This window comes from Pan troglodytes, chromosome 9 (genome assembly GCF_028858775.2).
Source record: "Pan troglodytes isolate AG18354 chromosome 9, NHGRI_mPanTro3-v2.0_pri, whole genome shotgun sequence".
Lineage (NCBI taxonomy): Eukaryota > Metazoa > Chordata > Mammalia > Primates > Hominidae > Pan > Pan troglodytes.
The window spans coordinates 98,080,049-98,094,134 of NC_072407.2; the positions used below are offsets into that span (position 1 = coordinate 98,080,049).

The window sequence follows — 14,086 nt, forward strand, 5'->3', positions numbered from 1 at the left end:
TTTAAAATGTGGATTTTGTTTATTTCCTATCTGACCTTCCAGGCTCATTAGAATAGGGACTATATAAAAATGTGAATTTCAGGCTGGGTGCAATGGCTCATGCCTGTAATCCCAACACTTTGGGAGGCCAAAGGGGGTAGATCATGAGTTCAGGAGATCAAGACCATCCTGGCTAACATGGTGAAACCCCGTCTCTACTAAGAATACAAAAAATTAGCCGGGCGTGGTGGCAGGTGCCTGTGGTCCCAGCTACTTGGGAGGCTGAGGCAGGAGAATGGCATGAAACTGGGAGATGGAGCTTGCAGTGAGCAGAGATCACGCCACTGCACTCCAGACTGGGCGACAGAATTAGACTCCATCTCAAAAAAAAATTTTCAGTTTCATTATAATTTCATTATTGGTTTATTAATAATGCTAATAACAAAGACAATGTCACATACTTTTTTAGTAGAGGGGAAAGGGATAATGAGAGCTTAACAACATATTTAGACAGCAGTGCAGGAGAATTTGGAATGGTTCTTCTTGCCTCCTCTAAAGACCCATCTTACTCTCAACCTCCTTGACTCTCAAGAAGGGCTGTGTAAATACGTCCAGTCGGGCTGTGTTTACCTAGCCTGTGTTCACTAGCCGGTCTGACCAAATGCCACACAGCAGGCCAGGCAAATGCCCACAGTGCCCGCGAATTAGGTTGTATTTCCCTAGTATTTAGTAGATGCCATGCATATAGAATGTTAATACAAACTTTTTAAGTCAACTAAAGAACACTGAGACAAGTCAACATTTCACTCGTTTAGAAGCTTCCTAGAGACTAAACTTGCCTTTAAGTATCTATTATTATGAATAGTTTTCAGAACTTTGTATAATGAAGCAACAATATTGTTGATGACTGAAAGTATGATTTCATACAGGATAACGATTTCTGAATTTTTTGTTTTTTGTTTTTTTTGAGATGGAGTCTCACTCTGTTGCCAGGCTGGAGTGCAGTGGCGCAATCTGGGCTCACTGCAACCTCCGCCTCCCGAGTTCAAGTGATTTTCCTGCCTCAGCCTCTCGAGGAGCTGGGACTACAGGCTCCCACCACCACGCCTGGCTAATTTTCTGTATTTTTAGTAGAGATGAGGTTTCACCATGTTGATCAGGATGGTCTCGATCTCTTGACCTCGTTATCCACCCGCCTTGGCCTCCCAAAATGCTGGGATTACAGGCGTGAGCCATCACGCCTGGCCTACTTCTGAATTTTTTTAAACAGTTTTTTACACATGAAATTATACGCAATACAACATACTTGTTTTACAAATTGAAATCTTCACCGTTATGGTACGTTTACAGTAATGCAGGTAACAGTGCATTCACTTAGAGCAGAGTTATTTATCTTCATAGGGCTTAACACAAAGCCAAGACTGAATTATTTGCTTAAACTGCTTTCTAGTCTTTGACTTAAAACAAAAAAGAAAAATTACTTCTACCTCCTCTCTATGTCAGGATGATAAACAATGCCAACAATTAAGTGGTCTGGTATTTCTATAAATGGCAGATTGTATTCCAATAGCTCTTAAGTTGTAAATCTTAAGGTTTTAGCTAAATATGTCTATCAAATTGTCATTATCTCTGCTTTCAGGAAAATTATGTCATCTTTGGTAATAGGCGGCTAACAAACAAACTACAGACTACACACCATGTTTTCCCAAAGAATCCTGTATTTTAATGAATAGCTGAATAAATAGACATTAATTATGAAATTCACATTAAGATAGAAGAAAATCCAAACATTCTGATTGCTTTATCTCTTAAATTTGATAACTACTACAAAACATACTATTTATGTTAGGGTAAAAATAAGCTGACTCACAGGAGTGTAACTGGGAAGTGCTGGCAGATATATACAGTAACATGGAGGAGCCATACAATAAAAGCGTTTATATGTACATCATTTTTTTTTCTTTTTGTATGGAGAAATGCTGCCTTATAAAATCGGAAAGCACACAGTAGACTACATGCAACAAGGACCAATACGATGTGCACAGCAGAAGAATCAAATAAGACACAGAACTATGGGTTTAAAAAAGAATTTGGGAGCAGGACAAAAAACAAGGATTGAAACCTGGAATGCTTTCTTATTGAGGTTTCAGAATATAAATTTGTCTAACAAGCCTCTTGATAGTTTTCAAAAGTTCCCACTCAACCACCTATGGTTTAAGTGTAGAGCTAAAAATAAACCATCATATTATACAAAACTTTGCATATTAGCATACAAAAGGTAGCAATTTACTTTTTGTATAAAATATAACCTTTTGATAGTATATTTATTTCACATATGTATAAATATAACCCAAAGAATATGTTTTAAGTATTTCTACCAAAATATTCTTTACAAAAGTTTACAAAACAAGTAATTTTATTTATATTTACAACCTAGCACAGGGAAGATTCTGGGCCAGTGATGTTGGTATTGTAAAGAAGGAGAGTGCTTCCAGACATTTTAAAGACTGGGAGACAGCTTTGCAGAATTTTCAAAGTGTGTTCTTTTTCTTTGAACAGATATTGAAAGACTCGGTTTATTAAATAACTTCAGCTAAATTACATTTGATATTTGAATATGTGAGCATAGAACTGAAAGGGCTGAAGATAACCTTTGCTCCTCTGTAATTAGGAAAATGATAGTGATATTTTGCATTCATTCCAAATCAGCACACGTCTTCCCCATTTTACAGCTGATCTGGATGTGGACTCATCAAAATGAGTTAAATGACTCAACAAAAACTCTTTGATACAGTGCTCAGCCCTGAGGGACAAAACCTGGATATGAAGAGTCCATCTAGCATGTGGCAATGATTCATCACATCAGGGACGAAAGAACAAACAGAATGCTCCTAACAGACCACATTCCATTTTGTTGCTCACCCAAATCCAAATAATACGTCCAATGAAGGACAAATTGTTTTCCCTCTTGATTATACTTTCCTTCAAACTCCGTGAAATACATTTGTACACACTGGTACTTGCCATCCCTGGTTCTTATCTCCAACCAAAACATGATACTTTCTAATCTCGGTTTTCTTCTCCAAACTTCCTTTTCTTATAAACCAGCCTCAGTCATCAAAGTGAGTAGGGAGGACGAGGCTCAATTTCACTCAGCTTGGGAACAAACCAGCAGGCATCAATCATAATAAGCAACATCCCAGGTTATTTGTAGCCAAATAAATCTTATTTATAGCAATGTCCACTGGGTTTTTTAAAAAAGTGAAATCCAATGCAGAGAGGTGTGCACCAATATTTCAGTATGATTAGGACAAGTCTTTGTTATATCTAAAATTTCATTTGGAATGGATTCAGATATTCGTTGTGGAAGCCAAAATCAAATTGCACAGCTCTATATTTTTGTTTAATCACTAGACACAGCATCCCACTGAAGTAGAGGATTGTGGGAAAATTGTAAAAGTGAGGAGTGAATATGGAGAAGAAATTCTGTAATCCACTGGATGTTTTCTAGGTTCTCTGGCTTTTTCTTAATTTGCATACTGTTTGGTTACTCCAAACAAACCTATAACATTTCAATCTATCCTGCAAGCTTCAGGAAAATTAAATGAAAAGACACAATGGAAAGATTAAACCATACCTATCTATTAGAGCAAATTAAGGAGTTTGTTGCTTGGAACTAGTACCTCCTCATGACATGGGGTTTAAATAAACTACAAGTTCTATTACCTTTTTTATTTTCCAGGGAAAAAGAAACTTGGGAAGGCTATTTTACACAATTAATTACACATTGACACCACAGTTCTGTTTGGATAAATTGGATACTGTATCCTGGAGTTTAGACAGGGAAAAGTGATCCCAGTGTTTTACTTTCAGGTGTAAGATTTAAAACAAGAATTTGGACCAAAATGTTCATCACTGCAGTTACTTTCTGCTTTCCATTTTTAAGCATGTTATCTTCATGTAGTCCACCTGAACATCAACAGTTCAGCCTCTACAGAGTTTCTGTAATATACTGCCTTTTAGTGCTTGGAGTTTGTAAATTGTCTTCCCTTTCTTCTTTAGGAATTGTTCCCCAAGATTTCATCAAGATTGATGTCTTTCATCCAGTCATCATTACCAGGCTCTGTCTTCAACAAAGAATCAATGAAATCAGCATCACTGTTTAGGGCAGGGCCCATGTTATCAGTTTGTTGGCTGAGGAAGTCAAAAGCTAAGTCACTGCTGTGGTCAGCTCCTTGAAAAGCCCTGGAACTTTGGTTGGGTGAAGGAAAATTGCTGGGCGTCAGGGATGGTGGCTGGTTGATGCCTGTCCTCGACTGATTCAACCCTGTTCCTGACTGATTCAAATTAGGCAAAATCTGTGTGCTTAGCTGATTGGGTCTGAGATTCAGACCCCTGAGGGGACCCATGGTTTGCCCATTTAGTGTTTGGCTCATTTGGTTCATGGGTCTCATTTGCACTGCTGGTGTTAACTGGTTAGGAGGAGCCACTGCCCTCTGGGAAAATTGCTGGCTACCTACTGCCTGTTGCAGTGACTGATTTGGGGTATAGGCTGCAGGTGTACCCGTGGGGAAGCGGACTCCTGCAGATGTCAGGGCTTCTTGCTGTTTGCTTGTTCCTTCTTGAGAGGCCCAGTTTGGTGCAGTTGTGTTGGATGTGATCATTACGTTTGATGTTCTCTGTGGTGGCATGCTTGCCATACTATGGGTTAAATTTGGTCTCAATTGTTGTGAATTACCAACAGATCCAGCTCCAAAAGTGGCTACATTGTTATTATTACTCAGCCCTAAGGTAGGTGGCCGTGGCATCATAGGGTTGTTTTGATTTGCTAACAATTGCTTTGGGTTTCTCTGTTGGGTCAATTGATTCATTCCTGAAGTGACACTGTATGTGTTAGGTTGATTACAAGGCAGATTTCCATACATCCCCATATTCTGAACTGCTGTAGATAATGATGGCATTCTTGTCCCATGAGAAGTAGACAGGAGGCTGGAATTGGGAGTTAAAATGGTGTGTGTGGAAACTGGGTTTGCCAAAGCCTGGTTAGAGTTTAAGCTTATTGTGGATGAGCCACCTGAGAAAAAGAAGAGAATTTTATTAGTTCGTAGCAGCATGTTATCTCCTCTGTAACTGCACTTTTCAACAACTCATCAATCTGAAACTGCTTTCAGGTGTAAGACAATTTAGGCGAAATAATCATCAAATAAATTATATAAAAGGAACAAGACAGCTCTTAGGAGGAAGGAGCACCTGAGGTCACTCTTTGGTTCAGAAGTTTACATATTACAAAAAGAAGACTAAAATAGAATAGTTCTATCTTGTAGGTTTTATTTTATTCCTCTTCTGAAGTCATTGAAGGGAGGTAATAGTCAATCTTCCATTTTGAATTAGCTTTACTATGTTCCAAGTCCAGAGACTACAGTCTTGATTAGTCAGCTCTCATGAAATCCATGTTACTGTTTACCCCAGGTCCAAATGAGAAAGTGTGGATGAATGCTACACACGGCTCCTAGATTAATATTCCCAAACTATGGCCTTGAAAATCATGTCCCATTCTTTGAATCATCCCCATTCAAGAAGCTACCCCAGTGACTCCCCAGTGTTCAAAGGGTAAATCTCCATCTCTTTAAACATCTGGAATTCAGTGCTCTAGAAATTATCTCATAAAGAAATTCTTCAGTTCCAGGAGGTGTAGTTACTATCAAATTGTTACTCAATGCACTGTCAGCCACCTTTGCTTATGGGATTTCCCTTCCTCACTGAGCCCTATATTTTCCTCAATGCTCAGGCTAAGGCCGAAGCTCCTCCATTAAACTTTCTTTTATCTTCCAGCCTCCTCTCTCCAGCAGTATTTGCCCTTTGAATCTTTCATTTAACACTTAGTATTGGGCAATCTGTGGAGTCTCAAAGTGCCTGCCAGTTAAACTGATGCCTGTCAATAACTGATAGGATATTGACAGAGACCCAGGAGGCAGACAAGGGTCTCCCCCACGCCTTCAAACCTAACACAGCCTGAAGGCTGAAAAACTGGACTGCTGGTCCTGGATGAAGACCGCTTCCGACTGACTCTTTCTGAATAATGCCCACCTGTGCACTGGGAAGACAGGGTGGAGCCTTGGGAAGTTCGTGCCATTTGCAGCAGTGAGGAGCCTGGCCTCTCCTGTTCCTGTGTGGTGACCTGGAATTCAATCTGTGAGGTGGGAAACCTGCTAGCAGGACTCTCTCTCACTTTGCTGAGAGTTATTTTTCCTTTTTGCCGAATAAATTCCATTTTTCCTCATCCTTCCATGGGTCCACGAACCTAATCTTTCCTTGCCATGTGACGAGAGCCTGGTTTTAGCTGAACTAAGGAGAAAGTTCTGCAACAATATGGAACAAGTGCCTAAGCCACAGGCTGTGTAATAAGAGGCTCCACACAACAGATAGTGACTAATCAACATATTGAAATCTTCTTGACTTCTGGAGGTTAAAGTCATCACGAGGAAACATTTTTGGAGGCAAAGATGATCAGGGAGGCCCAGAGAGTCAGAGATTCTGAGAAATACAGAGCTAAACACACATAAGAATATCACAATGTCAGTGGATGGGGAGAGCATGTCTGCAATTGTAAACGTGGGCTATCCCCTGCTGCTTAAGGATACCTAGGTGGTATACATCCTGAAAAACTGAGGGCCAAATGAACACATTAGCCTTGCTATTTATTTATAAATATGCCCCCAACTAGACTACATACCCCTTGAAGGCAAGAACAGTCTCTTGTATCTCCTTGTATCTGTGTAGTGCATTGTGTAGTGGGCAGTGTTTGATGAAGAGACATAACAGCCAGGTAGGAGACACTTGAACAATAACTGAGACGACATACAATGCCAGTAAGATTCAGCAATATCATCTTTGTATCTGAAAGTTTCATATCAAGGGAATTTATATTATGAAAATGCTGTGGAAAAAAATGTAGAGGTTTTAAAAATTATCACCTGTAGTCGCCTTGTATTTTAATGATATGGCCTGAGAAGGTTTATAAGGAAAACAATCTTTTTAAACAACCAGAATAGAGAGAATTTCCACAAAGATCACAAAATAGTAACAAGTAATGTTTAAAAGCTCCTAACAGGTGACAGAGACTGTTCCAGGTGCTTTTCATACTCCATTTTTAATATCAAAATCTGGGAAAGGTAATCATTATTGTACCAAGATTAAAATAAAAAATGATTTTAAAAAGAGTTTGTATTGCGTTTTGTTGCTTATTTCATTATCAGAAGACATGGGAAGCGCAATGCTCTAGAATAATGATTCTGACCCACTTGAGTGTCAGCAGTTGGATGCTAAGGATTTCTCCCTTAGAAAAACACCAATATTCACTGTGGAAGAGACTGCTAGGTGCCTACGCAATATCCAACCTCTCTATATTCCTTCGAAACAGAGCTTTGGTTTTAGAAACAGAGCCTTCTTTAGAAACAGAGCAATGTGCTCAGCTGAAAAACCACATTCCCCAAACTTCCTTGTCGATGGGGTGGGCAGGAGGGTCCAGGTGAATATGTTCTGGCTAAGGGAATCAGATTTCTTTTCTTTCCTCTTCCTACCTGGAATACAGGTATGAGACTAGTGATGTGGTAGCTACCAGGCAGCCCTTAGGATAGAAGCCACATGCTGAAAGAGATGGAGGGAAAGATAAAAGATGCTTGAAATCCAGCAAGCCAGCCCTAGACTACTGTCCCTGGGATCCTTTTATGTGAGTAGGAAAAGAAAAACCTCAATATCCACCTTGAATTGTGTATAGTATTCCAAAGGGCGCCCAGCTTTTTCAAAGCTCACTCATAGGCCATGGTATTAAAAAACCATGTTTCAAGTACAGTATGCACTGCATAACGATGTTTGGTCAATGAAGGACTGCATGTATGACAGTGGTCCCATAAGATTATAGTGGAGCTGAAAAATTCCTACGGCTGTATTTTAGAGGACACTCTAAAATAATTATTTAAATGCATTCACTCACCACTCACTGACACCCAGTGTGACTTTCAGTCCTGTAAGCTCCATTCACGGTGAGTGCCCTACACATATGTACCATTTTTTATCTTCTTTTATCATATATAAAAAGCATAGTAAACGTTTTTGCTATGCTTTCAATAATTATTTTGGAGTGTACTCCTTCTACTTATACAAAAAGTTAACTGTAAAACAGCCTCAGGCAGGTCTTTCAGGAGATATTCAAGAAGAAGGCATTGTTATCATAGGAGGTGACAGCTCCATGTGTGTTATTGTTCCTGAACACCTTCCAGTGGGTCAAGATGTGGTGGATGACAGTGATATTGATGATCCTGACCCTGTGCAGGCCTAGGCTAATGTGTGTTTGTGTGTGTTTGTGTCTTAGTTTAAAAAAAAAGTTCAAAAAATAAAAACAAAAAATTAAAAAAAAATTTTAAGTGAAATAAGCCAGGCACAGAACCATACGTTCTCATTCATATGTGTAAGCTAAGTTGCTCTCATAGAAGTAGAGAGTAGAATTGCGGTTTCTAGAGGTGGGGAGGATGTGGGAAGAAAAAGCTAGACAGAAGATGGTTAATGGATACAAAATTACAGCTAGATAGGAGGAATAAGTCCTGGTGTTTTGTAGCACTCTAGGATGACTAATAGTTAAGGATAATTTATACTATGTTTTCAAATACCAAGAAGAGGATTTTGAATGTTCCCAACACAAAGAAATGATAAACGTTTGATGTGATAGTTATGCTAACAACACTAATCTGGTCATACACACTGTTTACATACATCAAAATATCCTACTGTACCCCATATATATGAACAATTATATGTCAATTAAAAATAATTTAAAAATTGTAAGAAAATAGAAAAAAAGCTTCTAGAATAAGGATATAGAGAAAAAATATTTTTGTACAGCTGTACAATGTGATTGTATTTTAAGCTGTGTTATCACAAAAGTCAAAAGTTCAAACAATTTAAAAGTTGTAAAGCAAAGCAAAAAAATTAATGTAAAAGTTAATTTTTTATTAAAGAAAGAAATTTTTAAAAATAAGTTTAGTGCAGCTTAAGTGTACAGTGTTTATAAGGTCCACAGTAGTGTAGAGTGATGTCCTAGGCCTTTGCGTTCACGTGCCACTCACTAACTGACACCCAATGCAACTTCCAGTCCTGCAAGCTCCATTCATGGTAAGGGCCTATACAAATGTACCACTTTGTATCTTTTTAATTATATTTTACTGTACCTTTTCTATGTTTAGATACACACATACTTACCATTGTGTTATAACTGCCTACAGTAGTCATCACACTAACATGCTGTATAGGTTTGTAGCCTAGAAGCAATCAGCTATATCATATAGCCTAGGTGTGTAGTGGGCTAGACCATCTAGGTTTGTATAAGTACACTCTATGATGTTTGCACAATGAAATTACCTAACAACGCAATTCTCAGAACATACCCCCATCATTAACCGACACATGGCTGGAAACCGCATCTTATCTTTCAGCCTCCTTGAGACAATCAACTAGAGAATCCTGTTTTTGCTCTGAGGCGAAGTAATCTCAGAGAATGGAAAACATACATCCGATTCCTAATGTTATTTGTTGTTTTTAGAGACAGTGTCTCAATATGTTGCCCAGGCTGGCCTCGAACTTTTGGGCTCAAGCAATCCTCCCACCTCAGCCTCCAGAATAGCTGGGACTACAGGCACGTGTGAATGAGCCCAGCTCCATTCTCAATTTTAGTTGAAAGAGGCAACCTGTTGTATTTGAGGGGGTTTAAATAAGTCAGGACAACATATTTAAAAGTACACTTAACAGTACCAGGAAGTATTTATAAAATAGGGGTGTTCACAGCCTTTCTTTCTTTAGAGAATCTTCTTTATGGCTTCCTGGACAGATGAAGGTAACAGGTAAGGCAGAGAGAACTTAGGAAACCCAAGAGCGTAAACTTAACTTACATCAGAAAGTGCAGAGCGTTTTAGACAGTTTTGGGCAGAAGTGTATTGAATAGATGCTGAATAGGAGAAGGCAGAGCAATATAGGCTGGGTTTGGGAAAGGTTCTTTTGGAGTTTCATGACCGGGAGGAGAGAGAATTTGGGGGACTTTTGTACTTACCATTTATTTTATACTGAGAGAGCTATTAAGAAGATTTGCTTTGTGATTTAAATGGAGTCCACCCTTGGTGTTTTTGAGAGACTTCGTGAAAACTTAATCTGCTTTTCAAGTATTCCTTGGTGGCAGGACCATTTGTCTTTGAAGGGGAAACCTTGGAGATGGGCTCAATGGTGGATACAAAAAGACTAGGATTTGTGAAAGTTACACATGTGCCTGTCTAAGAGGGAGAAATGTCTGCTTACCTTCTACTACCTGGGTTAAGGTATATCTTTGGAAGGAGAATGATTGAACCTAACAGAAAAATATTTAGCTCTTTTGAATTCTCAGAGGTAGTCCAGAGAGTGGTGAAATATGTGAGTACAGGGCAAGACTAAGCAAAAACTGATGAAAGGACTAAAACATATTTAAGTGTAGTCTTGGCATGAAAGCCAAATGGGAGTTAGAAATTCTAAGAAAGATATTATAATCATATGTGAGTTACAGGGACTATTGAAAATTGAAGTGTTTTTTTTTCCTTTCACAGCTATAATTTTTATTAATTTTTAAGAACACTTACCAGAATACTGAGCAGTTGGTTGCATATTGCCCACATTTCTTCTTTGGTCTTTATAATCTGGAGGTGGCCTTGACAAATGTCGGTTTATCTGATCTTGTGGAGCAATTTTCTCCTTGAGAAATGATATGAAAGCATATTATGTTGCATCATTCCCTTTTCACTTGTGAAAATGCACGTAAAATTTTGTAAAATTTCAGAAAATATAAGAACAATTTTGCAATCATGGGTTACAAATCATGACCTTATTTTGTAGTCTTAATTCAGAGACAAATCTTTTCAATTTCAATAAACTTCCTGTATGGAAGTATAATTTCTACTTTTCCATAACAGTCAACATGTGTTTTGGTTCTAGTAACTACTCCTATTTTCTTTATTTTGCAATTCAATTTCAATGAGAACTAAATTTCTGTGATTTTTCAAGATGCTAATTTCTAATTTTGTCTAAAAACAGACACAAACAAGGTCACTGTGCAACCTCCAAAACACCAAACACCCCCCTCTCTTGTTAAATGAGTGATAGCTACTTCTTTATTCAATTAGAATAGCACATCTGATATGCTTTGGCAGGTACCTATGTAGAATTCTGGTCCCACACAGTGGGGAAAGCATAGGAGGTAGGGTTTTCAGATAAAATACAGAACATGTAGGTATTCTGTATTCTTATTTGTTTTTGTTTGTTTGTTTGTTTGTTTGAGATGGAGTCTTGCTCTGTCACCCAGAGTGGAGTGCAGTGGTGTGATCTCGGCTTACTGCAACCTCTGCCTCCCTGGTTCAAGCGATTCTCCTCCTCCTGAGCCCCTGGGATTACAGGTGCCCGCCATCACGCCCAGCTAATTTTTGTATTTTTTTTTAATAGAGATGGGCTTTTACCATATTGGCCAGGCTGGTCTCGAACTCCTGACCTCATGATCCACCCAGCTCAGCCTCCCAGAGTGCTGGGATTACAGGCATGAACAACCGCGCCCGGCTCTGTATTCTTATTTGTTAAATCTGATGACCCTAGGTAGGAGGAAATGTCAGGAGATAACCAACAGGTACCAATATAGGCACTATATGAATTTTATCTCTTTTTTACCTTCGCATAAACAATTCTTAAAGGTAGGTATGATTATTTCCACCTAAAAAATAAGGAAATTAAAGCCTTGTTAGGCTAAGTAACTTGCTCAAGATCACACAGTGGTAGAACTGAGACCAAATCCTGAGTCCAAAACTCAGGCTCTTTCCTGACACACAATACGAGGCCCCTTGCTACTCTGTTTCTCAGCTCCCCATTCTAAAAGCACAGGTTTGCTGTCCTCCCTTCATTTCTTCCTTTTGGAATCAGCCTTTTGATCTTTAGAATAGGTGAGTTTGGAAGCTAAGAGAAAAAAATAGAGACATTCTTTTAATATGTCAATATCCTCAGTCAAAGACCACTAGGAACACAGCTGTTGGCTTTATTACTTGTTGCAGCAAGGGAGAACACACATCATGAGGGGTCACAGGGTATCTCAGTAGGAGAATGTTAGAAAGAATCTGTCCTGAGATTTGGACTTGGAGTGATTTCGGAAGAGTCTAAGGAAATGGGGCTTTGTTCTAGATTGGAAGCTGTCACAAAGTAAAGGCAATTCTAACTGAATAAAGAAGTAGCTATCACTCATTTAACAACAGAGGGGGGTGTTTGGTGTTTTGGAGGTTGCACAGTGACCTTGTTTGTGTCTGTTTTTAGACAAAATTATGAAGTGTTATTTTGTCTCATTTTATCATGGTCTCAGAGTAACCCTGTCTGAGGTTGACATTCTGTAGGATTGTTTATACCCAACAGAGAACAAAACGGCTTGGCTGTGAGTATCACATCAGCTTTAGGAATTAAGGGCTGCTTTTTATCTTGTTTGGTATGGATCAGGGAGTTTTTAGAATGACTTCACTGCAATTTTGTATGCATCCCAAAGCAATCTCAATTTTCAAAATAAAAATAATCAGCATAGGTAGACGGAGAACACTATAATTATAGAAAAGTCAACAAATAGAAAAGAAAACTTTGTAATAGATACATGGGTAAATTAGCTGGAAAACAAATGTGCACTGCCTAACTTAGAACTGACTTAAACCATGTGTTTCTCAGTTTCCCATCACATTCCAAACCTTCTTAGTAGAATAAGTCTACTATAAAGGAGAGGAAAAAGCCTTAAAACAACAGCAAACCAAATTTAAATTCTTGTTGCTAAGAAAAAAGCTTGAAAGACACAGTTTTTTGCACATAAGTAATTCATATAAAACACAATTTTGATGAGCTAAGTGTAAATGAATCAGAAACATATGGATTACATTTCTTTTAAACATGGGTTTACAAATTAAGGGAAAAAGTGGTTGGTGAAATGCTCTTTGGTTTTGCCCAAACCCTAAATGTTTAAGAAACAGCTTGAGATGTTCCATGAACCCAAATGTGGTGATGTTCAACCAGCTCTGCTGTAAACTATTGTGTGAGATGACAGTTTTGATTTTTATGCCAAGCATGGACTTTCTGAAATCCACTCTTTTCCAGAAGCATCTGTCATTCTTTCTTATGTAATTAGGTGTTTCTACTGTTTATACTGAAGACAGGATGTGTGTGTGTGTGTGTGTGTGTGTATGTGTGAGAGTGAGAGAGAAAGAGAGAGAGAGATAAAGAGAAGAAGGTGCTTGACTTCCCATCAGACTATATTGTAAACCTGGATTTATTTTTATATATCTTCAATCTAATTATTGACTTTTTTTTTTTTCTTTTGAGATGGAATCTCACTTTGTCATCCAGGCTGGAGTGCAATGGCACGATCTCAGCTCACTGCAACCTCTGCCTCCCAGGTTCAAGCAATTCTTCTGCCTCAGTCTCCCAAGTAGCTGAGATTACAGGTGCCCGCCATCATGCCCAGCTAATTTTGTATTTTTTTAGTAGAGACGGAGTTTTACCGTGTTGGTCAGGCTTGTCTCCACCAGAGGGCTAAACTGTTGTCCAAAGGGTTTTCATTTATATATATAATAATATAAATATATATAATATAATATATTTATATTATATATCTTTACATTATTATATATAATATTTATATTATATATATCATTTATATATATATATCTCCAGAAATTTAGGTTTCTTAAACTAGTTGTTCACAAATGACTTAGCTTAATAACCTTGCATATGGACATAACACAGAACTGCCATGTTGTTCTTTTGTGCTGAAGAGCAGCAAAGACTAGCCTGCAATACTGAATAGAGATGGCTACATTTTGCAAAAGACTGACATTCCTATTCTGTGCAAGTGTAAACATATAGGCCATTCTTGAGATTACTTTTACGCAATATGAAATTTAATTTATGAACTAATATCTAATGATAACCCAATCTGTTGGACTTGAAAACCCATTATAGAAATCATCTGTTATAGTACATATCTGTTCTGCTTCAGTTTCTCCATCTGTAAAAATGTGAGATG

At 38.2% G+C, this 14,086-nt stretch overlaps 1 protein-coding gene across 2 annotated transcripts in view; it reads right to left on the reverse strand.

The window, feature by feature from the left end:
* Nucleotides 1-1,679: 1,679 nt before the first annotated feature.
* Nucleotides 1,680-14,086, reverse strand: part of MAML2 (mastermind like transcriptional coactivator 2) — a 369,041-nt gene continuing 356,634 nt past the window's right edge. For both annotated transcript variants that reach the window (XM_001147268.8, XM_054662647.2), the window contains exons 4-5: nucleotides 10,635-10,746; nucleotides 1,680-5,053 (exon numbers count right to left, since the gene is read on the reverse strand). In XM_001147268.8, coding sequence (XP_001147268.2) covers nucleotides 4,038-5,053; nucleotides 10,635-10,746 — 1,128 coding nt within the window. In that variant the 3' untranslated portion in view covers nucleotides 1,680-4,037. The remainder of the gene's footprint in view (nucleotides 5,054-10,634; nucleotides 10,747-14,086) is intronic.